Source organism: Erithacus rubecula (assembly GCF_903797595.1).
Source record: "Erithacus rubecula genome assembly, chromosome: 22".
In the NCBI taxonomy this organism is placed as follows: Eukaryota; Metazoa; Chordata; class Aves; order Passeriformes; family Muscicapidae; genus Erithacus; species Erithacus rubecula.
Genome location: NC_136674.1, coordinates 2624590 through 2647673, shown reverse-complemented (window position 1 = coordinate 2647673; position 23084 = coordinate 2624590). Strand labels below are relative to the sequence as shown.

The following is a 23084-nucleotide window of genomic DNA, read 5'->3' as shown; positions in this document are numbered from 1 at the left end:
CCCCCTTTTAAGGGTTTTTGGTCTGAAATCAGCTGAGGTTTTTAAAAAAAGCCACTAAACATTCCAAGAATCCTGGTGAAGTGCAAAGTAAAGGATTAAATGGTCCAGCAGAGCAGCTTTTTGACTTGCCCAGCCCCTGCCCCTCAGTGCAGAGGTGTCCCACCAGGTAAGCTGTGTGCAGACAGCACCACATGTTTAATTCAGCCTGTGCCTGTCAGAGCACATTAAAAATGCAGGTGGCACTGGGTGCCTGCAGCCAGGCACTGTCACAGTCACACTGTCACACTGGGATCCTGCCAGGGGGGCACTGCCCTGAGCCCCCCAAAACCCTGCCCTGCCATGGAGATGCTCTCCATATGGGGCACAGAGGATGTGCCTGGGTTATCTGAGCTGCTTTGCTTTTTGGTTTTGCTCTGTGCTTCTCCTGTCCTTGTCCATCTCCATCTCCTGCTGGGTTTAGCCCCATCCTGAAGATCTCCCAGTGGGAATATGAGGCTTGCACACCCCTCAAGGCCTTCTGTGAAATCTCAGAACTGTGTGTGCACAGCTCCTGGCACAGACAGATCCCAATCCCTGCAATTCCCAAGGTAAAAATCCATGTGCAAATGCAGTTTGAAAAGAGATTCAAACCAATTTTTGGCAGCCTTCAGGTGAGGCTGAGGAGTGAAGTTCCTAAACACCAAAAGGGTGAAAAGAGATTTTGCTGGGACATCAGAGAGAAAACTCAACTCTGGAGCAGCACATTGTGTGAAAACCCTGGAAATTCCAGATGTGTCCTGTGGACAGCTGGAGAACAGCTGCTTTTTTCCTCTCAAGCAACCAACTGAGCTTTGTTTTCTTTCTTGTTTGCTTTCCAGTCCTTCCAGGGCAGCCAAGGACGAGCTTACCTCTTCAACTCCGTGTGAGTACCCTGCGCGCATCGGGGCACCTTTAACAAAACCCTCCTGGAAAAGGAAAACAAACCATAATTTCCTCCAGAAAACCTCTGCCTGGAACTCAGGAGCTTCTTGCAAATGGTTGGACAAAGAGGCAGAAATAGCCCCTGATTCATATTTGAGTCGTGTAGAGGTTTCAGATAAGCAGCAAGGAAAAGGTGATTTTTTTTCGTCATCAGCTTGAGAAATCAGAGCTAATGGCTGAGTCATCCTCCTCTCCCAGGATGTAGTGAGACCAAAGAGCCAGAGTTTTGTAAATGTGGAGATCAGTGATATCTAAATATGCACTTCATAAAAAATGAGTATGATTTTCCCCGTGACTGGGAGTAGTTTTGGGGAGGTCACTGCTGGTCTGTCTTTAGGCAGAATTGCTGATTTCAGTCCCATTTTTCAATTCTGAAAGTCAAAGTGCCAGTTTCTCAATTTCTCAAATTGAAAATCTTTCTCAAATACCTAATTAGCACAAGTGACAAGAATATTATTAATCTCCTGCCCAAAGCTTTCATCGAGGTTTTTTTTATTGAAATAAAAATCCCATTTTTTACCTTTTCCTTCTGCAACTGGTGACTTCCAGGCACAGCTGGGAAACTCAGAAACCTCCTGCTCAGGTTTTCAAACATTCAATGAAATCATTGTCAGCTTTTTTGGAGCACCACTAATGGGGAGCATCTGGTTTTTTTTGTCCCAGAGTGAACGTGGGCTGTGGCCCTGCAGAGGAGCGAGTGTTATTAACAGGACTGCACGCCGTGGCAGATATTTACTGTGAAAACTGCAAAACCACCCTGGGCTGGAAATATGTGAGTATTCTGGGAGCCCAAAATGCAGGTTTTTCATCATCACCAGCTGGTTTTCCTCCTGGTTTGGTGTGTGGAATCAGCTTTAATGTAGTTTTGTTTTTTGGTTTTGTTTTTTTTTTTTTTTAATTAAGAATTTACACCTGGTTTTGGTGGGGTGACATTTAAATGTGGTAATTTCATACTTTTTTCTATTATTCTGGTAGATGTTATCAGAATAATAGAATGCTCCATTAATCCTGTGTCCTTCCCACTGGAAATGCTGTTGAACATGAGTTTATCTGTTTGCTCTTTAAAAATTCAATTACCTTCCAATAAAGTTTAAGGTTACCTCCTAATTTCTGCTTCTGGAAGCCCACACCATTTTGTCCAAACATTTTCACCAATGTCTAAACAAATCCTAGTTTGTGTCCATGGCCTCTGCACAGAAATTTTCTTCACTAAGTCATTTGAAAGGCTGTAAAAAGGAAAGCATCAGGAATTTTTGGGGTAGGAATCCATGCAGAAGCTCAGGGATTTTGGGGATCCCAGGGGTTCCCTGGGTGCTCCCACAGCTGCAGGCACAGACTTGTTTAGAGTGGGATCTTCTCCTGGGACCCCATTCCCATATTAAATTCACATTAAATCCCATTCCCAGGGAGAGAACCACTTTATTTCTAACAAACTTGAATAAATTTTACCTAAATGATGATGATTCCTAAATCCTGGCCCTAGGATCAGTTGCCATTGGATGCAGAAATCTGCACGTTCCATGCTGCTAATTCCTTTTTCCCAGCATGTAAAGGCAACTAGAAGCAGGATTTAATATTCCAGAAGGAGGATTTAATATTCCAGTAGCATTATTTAATATTCCAGCACAGAATTTAAGATTCCAGAAGCAGGTTTTAAGATTCCAGAACAGGATTTAAGATTCCAGAAGCAGGATTTTTAATATTCCAGAAACAGGATTTTTAAGATTCCAGAAGCAGGTCTTAGGATTCCGACAGAGTTTAAGATTCCAGAAGCAGGAAATTTTTTTTTATTTTTTATTTTTAAATATTGCAGAAGCAGGATTTTTAAGATTCCAGATGCAGGATTTAAGGTTCTAGAAGCAAAATTTTAAAATTTCCAGAAGCAGGATTGTTGAGATTCCAGAACAGGGTTTAAGATCCTCGAAGCAGGATTTAAGATCCTTGAAGTAGGATTTAAGATTCTAGAAGTGGGATTTAAGATCCTAGAAGCAGGATTTAAGATCCTAGAAGTAGGATTTAAGATTCTAGAAGCAGAATTTTCATATTCCAGAAGCAGGGTTTAAGATTACAGAGGCAGGGTTTAAGATTACAGAAGCTGGGTTTAAGATCCTTGAAGTAGGGTTTAAGATTCTAGAAGTAGGATTTAAAATTCTATTAGTAGGATTGAAGATTCTAGAAGCAGGACTTAAGATCCTGGAAGCAGGATTTAAGATTCTAGAAGCAGAATTTTCATATTCCAGAAGCAGGGTTTTAAGATTACAGAGGCAGGGTTTAAGATCCTTGAAGTAGGATTTAAAATTCTAGAAGTAAGATTTAAGATCCTAGAAGCAGGATTTAAGATCCTGGAAGCAGGATTTAAGATTCTAGAAGCAGGAGTTAAGATTTTTTCCCTTATAATTCCCCTGAGAGCCAACCCAAGACCTGCAGGTGACTTTCTCTCAGTGGGCAAAGCTCAGACTTGCACCAGCACTCCCAGCTCTGACCCCACGACTCGATTTCCACCCAAACCTCACCTGGAGCTCACCCCCCCTCCTGATCTCATTGCAGGAACACGCTTTTGAAAGCAGCCAGAAGTATAAAGAAGGCAAATACATCATTGAACTGGCTCACATGATCAAGGATAATGGCTGGGATTGAGAGCAGGGCCAGCCCCAGCAGCGTGCACGAGACGCCATCAACCGAACATTTATCGAGAGTGAGAGAGTGACTGAACGCTTGGTTCCATGCATTTAGAGGCTCTGCAACCCAGGAGCATCTTCACACCCTTCTCCATCTTTATTGGTGACTGGCCTCTAAATTTCTGTCTCTCTGTCTCTTTGCTTTGTCTCTGTTTGTGAGTTGACCCTGGCTGCTTCTCTCTCTGTTCTTGGCTCAGAGAACGCACCGAATGCCCGACAGCCATTCCATGTGCCCAGAGCTCGATCCAGCCTCACCTGGGCTCTCCTGGCACCTCCCAGGTGCCCGAGGCTTGGGCAGGAGAAGGTGGGACAGGGGTGGGGGAGTGGGGGAACCATCAGGAGGTGATGCTGGGCTTCTCCTTTCAGTCCTGGTTAAGCGAGGCTTGAAACCATCTCCTTGTCTTAAATGGACAGAGAAATATCGAGTTGTCTAAAAAAGGACAGTGAAATAATCTACTTGTCTAAATGGATAGAGAAATATCTACTTGTTTAAATGGATAGAGAAATACCTACTTGTCTGAAAAGGACAGAGAAGTATCTCCTTGTCTGAAAGGACAGGAATTACCTCACAGCTGTGTTTTCTCTCCAAATCCTGAATGCATCGGCCGAGCCCGAGGCAGAACCAGCCCCCCCCCCAGTCTGTGTTTGTTTGCAGTTTATGAACTCACTGCTTGAGTTCAGGACCTGGAGGCTGGAGAGATTCCCTGCCTCTCCTTTGTCTTGGTGGTTCAGGGTAGGGAGGCTGAACATGCCAGTGGAGCAGAGCCATGGGGAGAGTGCTCATGGCTGGAGAAACCAAATCCTGGCTCTGGAGCCCTCCAGAGAGGAGAAAACCACCTCAGGCACCAGGAGGCTGGAGCTGCAGCCTGGGGAATGTGGGGTGAAAAAAAGGCACATGTGAGGCAAGGGAGAGCAAATTCCTGCAGGAGGAGGATGGGGACAGAGTGCCAGAGGTACCCCTGGGTTTGCTGAGCACCCTGGGTGGTGTCTCACCAATCTTTCCCAAGTGCAAGTAGGAAAATGCTGTTTCAGAACCTTTTCCTTGAATGCCAGGCTCCAGGGGGGAGGCTGGCACAGAAGTGGGGTGAGGAGGGAGCAGGGTTCTGCTGGTTCTGTTGCACAGGGGAATATTTCAAGCCCTGAGGTTTCCTCCCCAAATCATCCCCCCCTTTTCCCACTCCCAGAAGCCCATTGCAGGCACAGGGAGAATGGGAAAGAAAAGAAATTCAACATCTTCCCACCAGCCCTGGAATGATCCATGCCTTGAGGGGTAGGTGTGGGTGTCAGAACTGCAAGGGACAAGGAGTCCTTCCCATTTTAGTTTTTCCATGGGAATTCCTGAGCACCTTCCCAAGGTGGGTGCTGGGGAAGGGGTGTTGTGTGTGAGAGGGGAACTGTGTTACTCCAAAATAACCATGAGGAGTTTGCTCTGCAGCAATCCAGGCAGTATCTGGTGCAGATCCCAGAACTATGGAGCTCAGTTCTCTCTCCCCAAGTGAATTTTTCTTTTTGTTGGCAGAATTCTTTCAAGTAGGTTAATCCATGGGGGGAAATCTTACTTAATCCAGAAGGAAAGAGTTTTGTGCAGGGGGTGCTGACTCCTTATGAAACAGAAGCTTTGGAGCTGTGAGCTGCTGCCACTGGCCCAGCCCTGAGAGGTTGCAGGGGGCTGTGGAAGAGTCATTTGTTGTTAAATTGGCAGGGAATGTGAACAGAGACTCTCCTTAAGGATCAGGGTGGAATTCAGTGTTGGATCCTTGTGCTGAAACCCAAAGCTGATGAAGCAGAGGTTGTTTTTTTCCCTCTCAAAGCTCTGTTCTTGACAGCCTTGAGAAATGAGGAGGAGTTGCCCAGGCTCCTGCAGGGGATGGAGTTTGTGCCCAACCTGTCCAGAGGTGGCTCCTGCCCTCACCTTCTGCTCTGGCTGTGTAACAATTGCTTCAGCTTTTGTTTTGATTGTCTCTGCTTCCACCAGCCACATTCCCTCCGGTGACAAATCCTGGAAAAATCAAAAATTCCACAGCAGCTGCTGCCTTGTGGACTCTGGCACTGACCTGGTGCCACTTCCCTGTCCTTTCATTGAGGATCCATGGCAATTTATTGGGTTTTGACTAGTGGGAAGCAATTCCTGTTCTTCAAAGATCTCTTTAGTCTCCACAGGGCCTTTAAAGGAGCTGGGAGAGGTGAGGGCTCATCCCAAATCCTGTGAGGTTGAGAAGAGCACACAGGGCTCATGGTTTGATGTTGGTATTTGGAGTGGCTGCTGATGAAGAAGTGCTAGAAAAGGCAGGGCTGTGCAGAGAGCTGCTCTGATTTACACCAGCTCCAGAGAGCTGGCAGTGCTTTTATCCATTCATTTGGGACAATGAAGGACAATGCCCCATCAGACCTGGCTGGTTTTTACTGGCCACAAGTGTTGGGCTTTTCATGGCAACCAGTCCCAGCTTGGACAGGGCAAGGTCTAGATCTGCTTTTAATTGTTTTTATCCCATCAGAGAGCCTTGAGCCCAGCTGGGAGCCCAGGGTGTGTGGCTGTGATGTCCTGCACAGGAGGATGAGGAGGAATGCAGCTCCTGTGTGTGTCCAGTCAACAGGAGAGTTGATGGATTGATTGATGGATTGATTGATGGATTGATTGATGGATTGATTGATTTGGCTGCTGCTTGCCCTGGGGGCTGGCAGGAATTTGGGATCTGTGCTGGTGGCTCCAAAGCAGAGTGGGGGGAAGCTCAGAGTGACAAACTCAGAGATAACCAAAGAATTCCCTGCTGAGCTGAGCCAGCTGGGGCCTTTTCCCAGGAGAAATGGAGATGTGGCCCCTGGTGCTGCTTTCCAAGGGCAGCAGCCTTGGGAAAACACAGCAGTGAGTTTTCCTGCTTTTTTTGGTGTCTGGGCAGCTGTGAGCACCCTTGAGTTTACATCCCCCCCTCTACCCCAAAGCTCAGACTTGAGTAAGTTTTAAATTGTTTTTGCTTTGGTGGATTGTCTTGGTGTGAAATCCTGACCCCTGTAAGAATATTCAGATGATAATATATACAAAGCAGAAAAAAAATAACCCCCCAGACGTTATCTTGTGAAATATACTTTTGTAAATAATATTTAATTTTTTTAAAAGAAATAATATATTTGGTGCTGTTTTCTCAGAGCCCCTCCCTGAGAGCACTTTTTTTTTTTTTTTTTTGTCTTTGTTCTTTATGATGATCCTGTTTCCTTTCTGTATTTGTTGGAAAATATGTTCAAAGGGAAACAAAAATCATAATTTATGTTGTCCTCTGAGGTGGATCCATGTTTCCTGTGGCTGTGGCAGCAGAGGGGACTCCAGCTGGCAGATCTGGTGATATTTGGGGGGATATTTGGGCTGGGAGGGGCACTCAGAGGGCTCCAGGTCTGGGATTTTCTCCTGCACCAGAATGAAGCAGATCTGGAGCTGCAGGAGTTGGGATTGGGCAGGAGCTGCAGCTGAGGGCAGCAGGGATGGAGGATGGAGCTTTTAACTCCATGTGGATTTTAACCTAAACCATAAATCTTTGGATCCTGGTTTTATTTTTGAGGGGAGGTTTTGTTGTTTCTTTGTTTTGTTTTTTTTTGGTTTTTTTTTCTGTTGTTTTAGTTTTATAACCAGGCTGCTACATAACAAATTAGAGTAAAAGTTTACCTCTCGTGGCAGTAAAGTTCATTTATTTTGTTCTCCTTTCTGTCTTTAATCTCCCCCCTTCTCACCCTTCTTTGTTTTTATTTCATTTGGTCTCTTGTTTATCCCAAAGTGGACCAACAGCACAAACCACTGGACTGTGTTTTGCTGAGCAAGGAGCTGTTCAAGAACTGTTCAATTCTCTGGGTTTGGTGCACTTCAAACCACACAGGAAAAAAAAAAAAGCAAAAAAACCAAACCCTGCCAAATCAAACCTGTTGTTCTTGTGATGATCAAGTGAGAATTTTCTCTGTTAAGTGTGTGAATCATGCATTTCACTGCACTGCCCTGCTCTGGGAGCAGTTTTGGGATGAAGAGGGGACACCAAACACAAGCTCAGCTCAGTGGGAAGGAGCTCTGGGAGAGGCCTCAGTGCTCAGAAACAATCAGGTCAGACAGAGATTTCCTGCAGAAATCCTGGTGAAAAAGAACGAGCAGAAGAGGGGAAACAAAATCATCTTGAATTCAGAAAAATAAAAAAAATAAAAAATCAACATATTTAAATGCAAGCAGAATGGCATTGTGTAAGGTACAACCACAAATAAGCTGTTCTCATTGTTCCAACTGTGTGTATCCTTTGTTTTGTTCTTCCTAAGGAAATGGGAATGCTTTCCCCACTGACAAAACTAAGGACAATATTTCCAATACCAGCCTGTCTATGGATGCTCTTGTGTTTACAAATTGTGTATACTTTTATTTCTTTGATCTTATTTTAATTTTTTTTTTGGCATATTCTTTCAGGTCATTTGCTTCAGTCATAAATGCAATTGTTTGTTTTCAAATAATTGGTTTTCACCTTTTCATGTATTTGTACATTGTATATAGTTCTTCAGTATTAGAGGGAGGTGTATTGTTTGTCATATTTACAATATGTGTTGGTGCTCATTTGAGAAAATAAAATTTTCAAGTACTAAAGCTGCTGAAGGTTTTTGCTTTATTCTGTGCAAGTCTCTGCAATCCAGAGCTGCTCCCAGGGGATGGGGCAGCAATTCCTGCTCAGATAAAGCACAGCCAGGTGAAAGGCAGAGCTTTATTTGGGATTTTTGGGAAGGGCTGATGCAATCCCTGTTCATCCCACTGCTGGAGGTGGCAGGGAGCTGTCCCTTTCCCTGTCCCTGTCCCTGTGCCCTGTCCCTGTCCCTGTCCCTGTCCCTGTGCCCTGTCCCAGTGCCCTGTGCTGCTGAGTGCCCTTAATTCCCACAGGGCTGAAAAAACAACTTAACCCTCTTTGGGTTAGAAAGGTGAGCTCAGGGCAGCAAAGCTGCTCCTGGGAGGAGCTGGGGGTGAGGAAGGTGAAGAGGAGCTGGGGGATTCCTGGGGGTGAGGAAGGCCAAGGAAGGTGAGATGGAACTGACACCCCATGGGCTGGGCAGTGGACAGTGGGGTCAGGGAATGGGATCTTGCTTTCACTAAACCCTTAAATGGCTCTTCTTGGCCCCACACCAGCCTGGGACAGTCTGTGTGTGTCCCCAAGAGTCACTGCCCCTCCCCTGGGGACAAGGACATCACCCAAAAAATGTCCTGCAGGGTCTGTGTGGGGCAGCCAGGATGGATGATGGATGATGGATGATGTGTGGATGGATGGATGGATGGATGGATGGATGGATGGATGGATGGATGGATGGATGGATGGATGGATGGATGGATGGATGGATGGATGGATGGATGGATGGATGGATGGATGGATGGATCCATGGATCCATGGATCCATGGATGGATGGATGGATCCATGGATGGATGGATGGATCCATGGAGGGATGGATGGAGGGATGGAGGGTTCCTGTTCCCCCCAAGGTGACAGCACTCCAGGAGTCACCCTGACCTTCCCCAAGCCCAGGGCAGCTGGGGAAGGAGCAGCAGGGCTGAGCTGGGGGCAGCTCTGACTCCTCTCCCATCCCACAGCCACAATGAGGGATTTTTTCAAAGGATGATCACAAAGCTAAAAATACAGCAGCACCAGTGGCCTTTAATCCCAGTTCAAGAGCAATCTGACACTCCTGCTCTGTCTCCCAGCTGGGTTTTTGGGACACAGGGATGCTGCTCCATGGGTTCACTCCATCCCTTCCCTCCCCACTCAGGCTCCAACCCTGTGGATGCCCCTGGGCTTCCCCAGCACCTCCTCCCCCAGCAGGAGCCTGGCTCTGACCCCAGCAGGGTTTTCTCACTGACAGGATTTTCAGTAGCAGTTCAGGCTGCCAAACACACTGGGGTTATTTTTACCCAGCTCCAGGGTGGGGTATAAATAGAGCTGAGCCTGTTCTCTGTTGCTGACTGAGAAATGTCCCACAGAAGGAGCCAGGAAATGTCACCTGGAACGTGGTCACCTGTCTGCAGAGCCCTGGTGCCACCCCTCTCCATGTGGCCCCCAAAAGCCACAGAGCCAGGCAGGGTTCTGCTGTGTTCTGGGGAATCTGGGGGTGTTGTGAGCACAGACTTTGTGCAGGGATGGGCACCTTTAATTAAATCTCTCCAGGATTAAATCCCTCCATCTGTCAGGGCACCCCAAGTCTGTAAAGGGGATCAGCCCTGCCAGGGCAGGCACTGGGGGACTCAGGGAAAGGACAGCAGGGACAGGGGGTGACAGACATCACCAGCTCGACTTTTGTGACAAAAACATGGAGAAAATCTCCCCGTGGAGATTTTCCAGCCTGGCCTGTTATTTATGGCTCAAGATCAAGCAGCTGCTCCCAGCAGGGGCTGCCCCACTGGGCTCCTGCAGAGGATTTGTTCCCAGTGCATGGAAACTTCTGATGATGAACTGAAATACTTGGGGAAAAAATCATAAAATCCTTTACCATGGGCCCAGCCTCACCCTGTGGAGCTGTGCCCCTGGGTGAAGGCTCTGGACTCCTGACAGGAACAGCAAATGCTGCTTTTTGGAGCTTTTATGGAGCTCTGCTTCCCCAGAAAAGCCAGACTGGTGTTTTCTTTTCCACCCAAACAAGGATTTTCCCATCATTGTGCTATTTTTATGGAGGTTTCAGGCAGAAGCAGAGGGGCTCTCCCAGCCAAGCCCTGGTGCTGGAGGAGCTGGAGCTCTGAGGGTTCAGGCTCCCCATCCTTGCCAGGTCCCCTTGCTGGCAGATGTCCCACCCTGTGCAAAGGGGGGGATTTGCTCCATCTCTGCCTCACTGGGATTTTTCTTTTTTGGAGTTTCCTGCCTGGAGATGAACCATGGTGCAGATGATGCCTGAGCCAGGGGGAAGCAGCAGAGCCCTCGTGGCACCAAACAGAAGCTCTGAGGACACTAAAATGAACACCTCAATATATCAATTTCTGGACAGCTCATCAACACCCCAAGCCCTGCTGGTGAGGCAAAGACTGGGGAAACCCCAGGAGTGATGGCTGGGAGGCCACTGAGGCCACAATCCCCAGGTCTTGCTGCTTTCTGGATGTATTTTTGCTTTTTTTTTTGGAGTGGTGTTGCTGCTGGAACCCCAGCTGGGTTTTGCTGCTCAGTGCTGTGGCAGCTCAGAGGGAAGGAGCCAGGTGGGAGCAGGTTTTATAGGGAGGAAATGAAGTGGCTGAAGGGCTGAGGCTGTGTTCTCTTTAATTTGAGCTGGGATTTCTGCCTGGCTGCAGGATTTGAGCTGCTGTGGCTCCATGTACCCGGTTATGGGGGCAGCAGGAGGAGGCTGTGATGGGGGGACTGTTGATGCAAATCCTTTTTAGGCTTGTGGAGGTGAATTTAATCTGGAGCAGGCTGGTGGGAATGAGCAGTGTGGGGCTGGGAGCTGCCAGCAGCCGGCGCCTGCAGCCATTAGCAGGGCACTAATAATGTCCTTTATTCAATCACAGCCACGTCACCAGCTGCACTTGGGGATGTGACTGCTTGCACGTCCCCTCCCAACCTGCCTGCTCCTCTGGGTGCTGTGGGAGATGATTGGGTTTTTTTTTTTTTTTTTCTGTGGGTTTCCAGCAGTTTGTTTTTTTCTCTGAGTTTCCAGCAGTTCTTTGCTCTTTTTCTTTGTAGGATCCATCCTGCAGAAGGAGCTGGTTTTTTGCTCAGTTCATCCTCAAGTCCTCAATAAACAGGGAGGTTTTTTTTGGCTCAGTTTGCTGTCAGCAGGAGGGGGGTCTGTGAGCTCCTGAGTGAAATCTCATGTGCCAAACCCGAATTTTCCTCAAAATACAAATAATTTAGCCCAAACTGGGCTCTTGTGCTCTTTGTACCTGCCTTGGACCAGGCCAGGCTCTGCTTGGGTTTATTGAAGCTGTTTCTGTGAATCCCCATCACAACCCAGCTCTGAACACCTGCATTCCATGCCCTTGGTTCTCAATCCAAAACCATTTGGGAGCCAGGCAAGGTTCAAGCCTTAGGAAAACCCCACCCTGGCTGGAGGTGCTGCCTAAAGGGGACAGGGCTCCTTTTGGATTAGTTGCCCACAAGCAAGAAAAGCTATTTTGAACCAGAGGCTGGGAATGTTTGAGCTAATCCCAGGTGGAAGCTGATTAAAGGCTCGTGGGGGGGATTTGGAGCAGATCCTGGAGGCACAAAAGGAGCCCAGCCACGTCCCCTGGCAGCTCTGCTGCCCAAACCACCCCAAACTCCAGTGAGGGAGAGGAGGGGAAGCTCAGCCCAGCCTTTCCCGAGGTGTTGGAGGGAATTTCATTGCACAAACCCCTGCCAAGGTCTGTGGAGCTTAATCCTGACCTTTGGCAGGGAAGGGCAGAGCTCTGTGCTGTTCCCAGGCTGGTGAGCAAAGGGATCAGGGGGCACCTTCCAGCTCCATGTCACCCCCACCAGGGAGCTGGCAGGGTCTTCATCCTGTCAGATCCCAGGGAAATATTTCCATGTTGGCCACCATTTTGGGGGGTTTGTCAGTTTTCCTATGGGAGATTCCCACCCTGGGCTGGGAGATCCATGCCCCAAGGAGGGAGTGGGAACAAAGGGTGCAGGATTTTGGGGATGCACAGCCTTGACCTGCACAGACCCAGCTTTCCCCAGGGAAGGGAAGGAGCTGCAGGGCTCATTCCCATCCCCCTGTGCCAGGCATGGGATGTCACCCAGCATCTGCCACAGCAGGGTGGCACAAACAGCAAATTTTGGGTTAGTGCCTGCAGCTGGAGGAGGAAATCTTGAAGGCAGCCATGGGGATCTTCCCAAAAAGCAGAGCAAAGCCACCACGTGGGAAAAGTCCTGCAGACCAAGCTGCAGGTTGGGCCCTCCTGAATGAAATATTTGGGTTTTATCCACCTTGCCCTGCCCCAGCCCAACAGCAGCCCCTTGTTTGGGACTCACAGAAACACAACCCAGTGCAGAGATTCCTTGCAGCTCTGAAACCACAGAGCTTCCTCCACACAAACCCTGAATTCTTCCCCACATCCTGCCCTGGGCAAACACTGAGAGCAAACAGCACCAGGTGTAAACACAGCAGAGTTTCCTCTCCAGGAAAATATTGACTTGTCTCTCTGATCACTCCTGGACTGAAGGCACTTTTAAGGAATTGCTTACATTTCATTTTCCTTATTTTTTTTCCACGTGCAGCCCCACAGCAGCAGCATTGTGGTGAAGCCTGAGGTGTTTTTAAAGACCCCCTTTCAGGTGTTTATGTGCTGCTGCACATAAATCACACCTCAAACTAGGAGCCTTTGTCTGCTCAAAATATTCCTGAGGCTGAGCCCTTCCTGCCTCAGGACCCCCAAAATGTTTCCTTCCTCTGAGCCTGAGTAGGGAGAGCCCAGTGTGTGCCCTCTGCTCGTGTTATCCCTGTTTAAACTGGGATAAAGCCAGGGAAGTGTTTCCCAGGGGTTTGGAGGGAGGGCTGTGTGCCCTGGGCACTGCAGTGCTCACTGAGGTTTTTGAGTGTACAACATCCTTTGCTCTTTTAGATGAGTAATTCCTTCCAGGAATTAATTTTGTTGTCTCTTTGGAGGATCACAAATTCTCTCTGACTGCTGTTTCCCTTCCCTTAAAAGCAGAGAGTATTGGTAAATCTTATTTTTCAGAAGCCCAGGCTGTAATCTGGGATCTCTGGTCCCTTTTTCTGCTCTTTCCCACAGAATCAGAGCTCCCCAAAAGTGGCAGCAGGCAGGCACAAAGGCTGGAGCTGGGGAAGGACACACTGGGAGCTGCAGCCACAGGATTTAGGACACATTTCTGGCCTCCTGCTTGTCGTGTGTCCATTCTCCTTTGGAATGCACCCAAAATTTGGGGAAGCAGAACTGCAGCTTCTGTCCATGGAGCTGTGCCCGCCAGCAGTGACGTCACAATTCATGTCTGGATTAAAGGGAAATTAAAATTAATCCTCACAGTCCAGGGAGATCTCTGGGGTTTAGCTTTTTTTTTTTCTTGATCATTCAGTATTTTTAGCAGATGGTTTTTTATTTTTAGCTCCTCACAGAGGCAGCAGGTACTGGAAATCCCAGCCCTGTCCCAGTAGCCTCATCATCTGTGCAGGGCAGGAAGGAGGGTACCAGGAAAAATAAAACTGGCTGGGGCTGGCTCTGCCACCCAGAAGGGAGAGAATTAATCCCCACCCAGTAATTAATCAGTGTAAAGAATCTGAGCCATGCTGCAAGGAGCTCTGGCTGGAGTGAATCTCAACAAAACCAGGGAAAGAGGGAATGGATCAGGGTTTGGATCAGGGTTTGGATCAGGGCAGGAACAACCAGATAAACCCCTGGCTCGCAGCATCCTGCAAAGTGGGACAGAAAAGTGAGGTTAATATTTAATTAACTTCTGGGCACAGTGTCACACCAGAGCAGATCCCAGCACCCCCAGGATTTGTATTTGGTTTTTGTTTAATTCCAGGAGGGCTGTGTTGGTCTTGCTGGGAGTGGGTGAAGCCACTTTGCAGCAAACACAAATCCTCTGCCACCCTGTCCAGGGGCTCTGAGCCGTGCCTGGCATCTGTGTCAGGTGCCTGAAAAACACATGGAAAAATCTCTGGGCAGTGCAGGGATCTTAATTAAATCACTTCCAGCTTGATTTGGTACCCAGCCCTGGCACTCACTGCTCCCAAATTCCACTGATAATTCCACCCTGTGCAGGGCCAGGGACACCCCAGCCCCTCCCTGCACCCGCAGCTTTGGGGTGGCGTGAAAAATTGATTTCTTGATTAAAGTCTAATGTGTAATTAAGGAAATCCTCCCAGTTCAGAGAGTCATTAGGAGATGATTAATTGGGATGAGGCTGGGAGCTGCCTCCTGCTGAGTGAGGAGCAGGCTGTGGTGCTGCCCAGGGGTCATTGTCACACCTGGGATGGAGCCTTGGCAAACCCAATCTGGGAATTAAACCCAATCTGGGAATTAAACCCAGCCTGAGGATCAAATCCAGCCTGGGGATCAAACCCAGCCTGGGGAGCTGTGTTTGAGATCCCTGAGTCACTGCTGATGCTCCTTCCAGTAACAGTGCAAGGCCTTTCACTTCTAAACATTTATTAAGTGGTTGAAGTTCAGCTGCAGAGCCCAAGGAGGTCCATGCCCATCCTGACACCCATAACCCAACCCTGACCAAAATATTCTGCTTTTTCCCTGATTATCTCTCCAGTTCTTGCATTTGTTTCATTTATGATAAAACAGCAGAGGCAGCAGCTGCTCCAAGGGGTTTTTTGCTGCCTTCCAGACACCTGGGATTGCTGCAGACACCAGGAGTTCATGTTGATGTCTGCATCACAAACTGGTTTTATTCCTGAAATAGTAATTGAATACTAAATGGGAGATCTGTCCAACAGATTGGGTGAAAAGATCAATTTGCTTTAGATAGAGGAGATGATATTTCATGGCACAAAAAAGGAATTATGGAGAATCAGTAACTCAGCCTGTCAGAGTGCACTGCTGGGAGTTATTATATGAGTCTCAGGCATGTCTGATGAGTCTGAGGGTGCAAATTCTTTTGGCTGAAGGAAATTTTGGTCAGTCAGCTGCTTTGGTGGTTTGTTTGTAAACACTTCTATGCTTGTAGATGTCAGTTCAGGCTCAGTAGAAGAGTATTAAATGAGGGGGAAATGCCCAACACTGTCCAACAGGACAGGGGTAGGGAGGTGTCTTTTTTATGTCCACACTGAAATTGTGTTGTGGATGTTTTAATGAATGGGTTTAATGAGCTGTGTGGACCCCAAAATGTGTTCAGGTGCTGATCTCCCCCAGGCACTGATTACAATTTGCTAATTAACCTCCTCTCCTCCAGGAGCAGGGGAGAAGATGCCCTGCACTGCCAGCCTGCCCTCCCTCATGTCCTGCACTCTTGTTTGCTCTAAATTCAGAAAAAATATGAAGTCCTAGAGAGTGAAATTAAACCTACCATGCAGATGCAGCACTCTGGCAATCAGGAACTGTAGTTCCATCCCCAGCCTCTCCCTGTCTCACGTGTCCTGCAGGACAATTAAATCTGGTTTTGCTGTGGACATTTTACAATCCTCACTTATCTCTGCAGTGATGAATCTCCACTCTTTAAAAATATCAGGTTGCTCAGAGCTCCATCCCACCTGAACCCTTCCAGGGGTGTTGCAGCCACAGTTTTTTTTCTGGGTAACATTTCCTCACAGGTTCTTACCTCAAAAAAATTTCTCATGTGAGCAGCTCCAGCCCTTGTGAGCACAGGGAGGGAACAGAGTGCACACATCAGCTGTCAGGAGGCAAATCTAGTTCAAACACACAGTTCTTATGCTGAAGTCATTAAACCTTTGGCTAAACTAAAAAGGCAGAGTGAAGAATGTTTTTAATATGCTCAGGAAATCCTCCACACTGGATGGGATCAGAAGAAGCCATTAGTGAGCATGGACAGGGATCCTTCTCCAAACAAAGGCCAATTCTGAGTGATTGCAATTCTATAAACAGAGCATCACTTCAAAAACTCAGTGGCTGCCCCAGCAGCTGGAGAAGCATCAAACCCTGGGGTTTAATGTGAAGGTGGATGGATGGAAAATAATTAGGTGCCTCACAGCTCCAATCTTATTTTTCCAATCCACGTTGTCCTTCAGCCATTATATATTTAACAGGTTTGCTCTGCACTAAGGGGAATGGAATTGCCAAATTCCACCCCCACTGGGGACCAGCCTTCTCCAACTTTGTTCTTGGGAATTAAAGGACAGAGACCAGGCTTGCTTTCTTTTTTATTTTTTTTTTTTTCTGAATATGCTCATTTTGATTTCTCACAAAGCTAAAAAGCTGCTTGCTTTGTGGATTAGATTTTTTCCTGACATCAAATTGCTGCAAAAAAAAAAAGCCAGCAAAAACTGTAACTTAATACAATAACTAAGACAGAGAGTCAGTGCAGGGTTTTATTAGCTCCCAACAGCTGAGGAGCATCAGAGGAGTTCTCAAACACCAGTTAACCCTCAGAACACCATTAACCATGAGTGTTTTGATAAGAATTTTATGAGGAACAAAGAGGTGGGCCAATTTATTCACCAATCCATGAATTTCTGTCTCCAAGTGCCTTCCCAGATTAGCTGTTAGTCACCCTGCAATCCATCTGCTTCATTTAACATTGTTATAAATCCCAGCCTCCAATTTAAGGAGCTGGGCTAGCAGTCATCATTTGCTAGTAATGGACTCAAGCTGCAAAATTTGGCTTCAAAGCTCAGAGCTGTGTGGATTTAGGGTTTTAGCTCACCCATAATAGAAATAAGAAACAGATGGGATTTGCAGGCTGGGTTGGGACTCCTCGCTTCTCATCAGGTCAGTGTTGTTTAAATCAAATCAGATTTTCAGATTCATGCCTGGTGCACTGATGGCACACAGACTGTCCCCAGGGCTGGAATCCTTAGAACACTGGGTATGTTCTGGATAAGTTAGAAAAATAAATATTACCAAGTTCTGTAAGTGCTGTGGAATTAAAGGGAATTGGGAATATTTGTAGTCAGTGCCAGCCAGGTCCTCAACATGCATTTATATATCAAAGTTCTCATATTTTTAGAAGGTCAGAACTGAGAACTGTACACTATTTCCTTATCATCTAATAATGGTTCTGTGAGACACATGGAAGGGCTGGGTTTGAGATATTCTTGGCAATTGAACACAGAGCATCTTGCTTCAGTTTGTTGTAGACTCCACTCCTCGGGGCAGACCTGGCAGAATGATTCCTCAGGGATGGTTTCCAAGGGTTTCCATGGCTTCCTCCTCTATCCAAACTGAGGCTGGGTACCTTCCCTTTGGAAGCATCACTTCAGCTGAACAAATTATTGAATTCAGCAGTGAAAGAACAGGCTCAAACTGCATTTTGCAGGAGAGTATCTGATGGTCCTGTCTGGTTTTTAACCTAAATATCATTTCAGCATCTCAGAGCTTGTGACAGTGTGGAACCGTCTGTGGTTTGCTCCTGTGTACCACTCATCAGGAATTCCTTGGAAAGGAGAATTTCCTGAAAGGCTTTCACTCCTTCCTGATGACTTGTGGAGGTTTTAGCTGGAAAAAAAAAAAAAAAAAAAAAGGGGGGGGGGGGATTTATAAAAACCCGGTGTTAAAGACTCGCAGACAGGCGTTGCCTCAAACAACACTGCACAGCTCATGCTCACCGCACGGGATTGCCAAACCGTGGGCAGAATGCAGAGCTGCTGTTCCCAGGCTGCCTGTGCACCGCCCTGCTGCTTTGCCAGGGATGCACAGCCCCAGGATCTGATCAGAAAACACTTTCAGGGTGGCAGAAGTTCAGTGCTGAGACAAGGGCAGCGCCTGGGGACAGGCACGGTGCTGCTGCTGGAGGATGAAAAGAGAAGGAGGGCAAATGTTCACTCTACAAAGGCTTCCAGCCTAATGCAGGATTAGGGGGAAGAAAATGGACCGCACATTAAAATTCATGAAGGAGTACGATTTAAGATCCATGAATAACAGAGCCACAATTATGCAGGACCGGGGATTTGGGTTTGTTTGTGTTTTTTTCCAGAGTTGCTGGAAGAAGTGAAGTCATTAGCAGGACGTGTGTGGCTCTGCCCCTGCTCTGCCCTCGCTGCTGGATGCTGTGGGCACTGATGATACCAAAGGGTTAAACACGGGGACAGGAGGAAATGGGAGAGGTTGGAGGGTCCCAGATAAAATATGAGGGGGATTTTGCTCTGTGTCCCAGTCACTGGGTTTCGAGGCTGTCACTGGTCAGAAGTTTTAGTGCTTGTTTGGTCTAGAGAGATGTCTCAATCTGGGGGATGTGGCACTTGTCACTCTGGACACCCCCTGTGATTCCTGGAGTTTTGGTCAACTCATTGATCTCCTGGAGCTCAGCCCTGCCCTCCAAAACCAGCTGAGCCAGAGGGATGAAAGGGATGAGTCCATTCCTGGGAGGTGTGACAGCATCTGTGGTACAGGTAAGGAGAGTTCAAACCTGCTTTTTTATCCTTAATTAAGCTACACAAACCTCAGATCCTTCCAAACAAGCAGTGGAAGGAAATCCCAGGTGAGCTGGACCTACAGCAGGTGGTGAAGCCAGGGGAGGGGAGGAAGGCAACCCCAGCTCCTCAAACTCCAGGTTTCGTTATCCAGTGCAGGAGAGCATCAAGGAGATCTGGCTGTTCTTAATGACTTAGCACGAGAAAAGCTCATGCCAGGGGTTAATTCTTCATCCTGCATTCCCCTCCGTGAGGACAGAGGCTGGGAAGTCAGCTGCTGTTATTCCATGGTCTTAATATAGAACAAAAGAGTAGTATTTTGTCCTACATTTAACAGCTGGAGAAATAAAACTACTTTGAGTGGCAGGAGATGCTGTCCCATGTAAGAGGGCATCTCCAGGGTAGTTTAGGATATCTGCTCATTCTGCAGTCACAGAAATAGATTTAAATATCACAGCCATGGTGCACTCTAATGGGAATGTGGGGCCTAAGTGAATTATTGATTGTTTTGCACATTTGCTAAGGAAGTCAGAAGAGGAAGGATGTCTAATATACAGAAATAGATTAGAAGCCTCCCATGGGCTGTAACAGAAGTGCAAGCGTGAGAAAGTCTTAAAATAGCCAACAACTTTCACTGCTGCAGGTACAAAAGGCCTTGAATCAGTGGAATACTTCAGGTGGAGATGCAGGGGGATGGATCTGCTCTGTGCCTCCTGGATTTTTCTCCCTGCTTGCTCTCAGAGTATGTGCTAAGTGCCCATAAGCTGCCTCCCTTCATCTCCTAAGGTAAGCGTGGGAAGGAAAAAAAAATGTTCCAATTTAACATGAAAATCTCAGACACCATTTAGAGATTTAGGTATTCTCCAATCTGCCCTACCCCAGTCTCCAGGGAGACTGTTCCCATGCCATTCTGTATTTCTGCACAGATCATTTCCCTGATCCAAGGGCTGCTTGGAGGATTGCTGGGGGAGCTTTTTTTAAACCACAGACACGGTGTAGTGGCTTTGAGCGAGCGTCACTGAATTGTTTCCAGCATTCAGCTCCTCACCTGTCTGGATGGTGTGTGAGGGCTGACAGACGGATGGATGGACAGCCCGTGCTCTGTGTGAGAATGCAAACAGCTGAGCCAAAGCTTAATCCTCTCCCCAGCCCGTGACCTTTTTATTCAGGCTTGCACCTGGCAGGAGCAGCAATCATTCATGGATGTGGCCTCGGAAACAGCTGCACATCTGACACTGGAGTTAAATTTAAAAAGGGTGATGCAGGCGTACATGTGAGGGGGGTAAATTGACAAAATCACTTCCTAGACCGACTTTAAAGAGAAAGCAGGGTTTTAAGAATATCAGCCGAGGCCTGCAGTGAGTATTCCAGGTCTCTTCTGCTGAATACAATGATGGTTGTGCAGAAATGTTTGCAGAACTGGGGCACAGAGACCCGAGTGTGTGACTGTGACTCACTGCAGGTCGGGGCCATGTGCAGACACAGCTCCTGAGCAGCTGGGAAGGGAATGGGATCAGCTTTGGGGGGAGCTGGCCAGGGCTGTGTGGCCAAAAACAAGAGGATGAGCAGCTGCTGTGGCAGTTCTGTCACCCTTTGTGCCTCAGCTCAGTCAGACCCGGCTGAGGAGCTTCTCAACCCCACAGCTGAGATGGGCAAGGGAACTGCAAATCCCTTCCCAGCACAAAAACATTTTATTCCACCAGAGCAATTCCCAGCTTGGATCTGGCTGGACACTGCCCACCTGCAGAACAAACCAAGCTGAACCAGTGCAGATTCCTGCCAGTGCTGTATTTCCTGCAGCCTTTTTTTAGCAGAAACCTGGGAGTGCAGTTAGGAATAACCTGAAAACTGCACCGCAGGAATTGTTGCTTTCCATGGAAAATATATTCATTGTAGGGGAGACAGGCTAAATGTCTGATCCTGTCTTCAAAAAGGAGCAATTTTTAACCAGAGGAGCAGGATTTGCAATAAAACTTGTCAATTTGTAAATGTTTGGTAGCAAGGCACTGTAAGACAGCAGATGGAGGTGTGAAAGGGGTTTGGGTTTTTTCCTGTCTAACACCTCCTTTCTCCAGCACTCTTCCTCTGTTTTAAGAATAACACTCCTTCAATAATGACTCACAGCCAGTGCCACAAAAAATCCTGGCTGTCAGGAAAACTGCTGGGTGTCTGACAGGAGTGCAGCTTGCAGGAACATTGGTTTCTTCTGTCTCTGCTGAAATCACAGCTCGGGGATTGCTCCTCTAGAAAGTGGCCCCACTTAGAGATTCCAGGCACAAGGCAATCACCTGTCTTTCCTTGCTGGGTGTAATTAATAGATTCTTCACAGGCATATGGAATGGACCCCATTGCCCAGAGCTAGGAGATGAAAATTCCTCTCTTCTGGGAAATATGGATAAACCCAGGGTGTAGGGACTGGAATATTCCCCTCATCCTGCTAGATCCCTGCTAATCAGAAAAGAGATTCTCTGCTCAGAAGGGAATAAAGACATCCTGAGGGATAATCCAGCTGGCAGAGCCACAGTCCTTTGTCACCACACATAAATTCCAGTTTTGTGGGGAGCTAAACCTCAGGAAAAGAGAAATTTGGGTCTTCCTGGATGTCACTGCCAGAGCAGCTGCAGGGAGAGGAGCACATTTCTCAGTTATTGGAGAGGGAATTCTGCTAGGATTCCTGATTCTTCCCCCAGCTCTGCCTTTGATTTGTGGTGTGTGCAGACCCCTTAATTTGTTTCTGTTTTCCCCATCTGTGAAACTGAGATAAGATCACAGGGGAATTGTAAAGCGTGCTTCATTAATGTTTATTAGACAGAGGGAAATCCTTAAATGAACGGCATTTATTCCAGGAGGACAAAGTTCAAGACTGCAAAGGGGTTGATTAAAATCAAATCTGCTATTCCAGGCTGGGAGGACAAAAAAAAAAAAAAACAAAAAAAAAAGAGAGAGAATTGAAAAACCTTACCTAACCCTATGTCTGCCAAAAGAAGGATGTGATTTAAATAAAATCCTGCAGACTGCAAGTGTGTGTGCATAAATGTGTGCCTATTAAAACCATTAAATACTTCTTGGTAAATACACACCAAAAAATGAAATCAGGGTGTGTTTGAATTTTCAAATGTGTATATGATCATTAATTGTAAATTACCAGTGGCAACATGAAATAAGTAAATGGTGAGGCAATAAATTTGATATTTTCCATAAAGGGGTGTACCAATATAGAGTCTATTGACACATTCCATTATTTTTCGTCAGATTATTGCAAATCATTGTGGGATTTCACAATGCCAGGTTTTTGGCAGACTAAACAATTATTTGGAGGTTAGATAAGGCTGAAGGTGGCAACACTAGGCACTGATGGAGTATTTTCCAAGCCTAGGTGTGTGTTCCTAGTGGGGAAATATTTCTCCCATTGTGCCAGAGGCAAAAATTGAGGAAATTTGGGATAATCAGACTCAGTGGGTGGCCTGAATTTGCTCCTGCTGTGACACCAAATTCCCTGTGTGATTCTTTTCACTGACAGAGCATAAAGGAGGGTGAAACAACAATGTGTGAGGGGAACAAACACCAAGCTAGGGGTAAAAAAACCACAAAAATCTCATTTTGGGGAAAACGGGGCAGCCGGAGCGCGGCTGGTTTGTGTTCAGCGTTCAGCGCTTGCCACCTTCAGGTCTGCTGAGAATTCACAGATGGAGCTGCAGAGCCAGGGCTGAAAACATTCATTTGTTCATCACAAGGAGTTTTGGGGTTATTTATACCCTAAAAAAAATCAGATTTGTTACCCGGAGTGCAACAAGGCAATGATATCTACACATTCCAGAGACACGTGGATTGTTTATTTCAGCCTTGCCAAGCCATTAATCTCACACATCAGGCACCCCAACTATCAAAACTTTTTATTGTTTACACATTTTAGCAAACAAAGGAATTAAGTGTCAGCACAAGTCACACAGTCCCCTTGTTAATTAGTATTCTGCCTTCTATTGGTTAATGATTAGCTCCTGATGCTAATTAGTGCCACGCTGAGTCTTTCTCTTCTTTGGGGTCAGTGGGTTTCTTGGTCACAGAATTACCAGAATTTACCATTTTTTACCTTTTACCCACTTGGAGCTGAGTTGGGTTTATCAGTTTTTTCTGTATTTTGGGAGTTCTGCCAAATATCCCATAAATTCTGCATTCTTTGAGTCCACTACCACAGGGTATCCTTTATTTTCCACAGCTTTGTTAACCTGCCCTTAGCTCTGAGATTATTGAAGCATTTCCAGCCCTAAACTTTTAAAAATCCTAATAAGCAATTTATCCCTTAGAGCTTGTTGGCTGCTGTTTCAGACTTTGAATTTCGTCTCATTAATTAGGCTTGAAAGTATAAAAAGATCAAACATCAAAGAAATTTTTCTCTCTTAAGGAAGAGGTTTTGGTGAAGCAGGTTTATCAATATCTTATTATTTTCTACACGTGTACAATTGTTTTGTCCAGTATCGTGTAACAGATTAA

General features: G+C 46.7%; 1 protein-coding gene across 1 annotated transcript in view; it reads left to right on the top strand.

Annotated features, from left to right (window-relative positions):
* The window catches only part of YPEL2 (yippee like 2), a 32216-nt gene extending 23972 nt beyond the window's left edge, over window positions 1-8244 (top strand). The window contains exons 3-5 of the mRNA XM_079324879.1: window positions 858-901; window positions 1624-1732; window positions 3508-8244. Coding sequence (XP_079181005.1) covers window positions 858-901; window positions 1624-1732; window positions 3508-3597 — 243 coding nt within the window. The 3' untranslated portion in view covers window positions 3598-8244. The remainder of the gene's footprint in view (window positions 1-857; window positions 902-1623; window positions 1733-3507) is intronic.
* Window positions 8245-23084: the final 14840 nt, after the last annotated feature.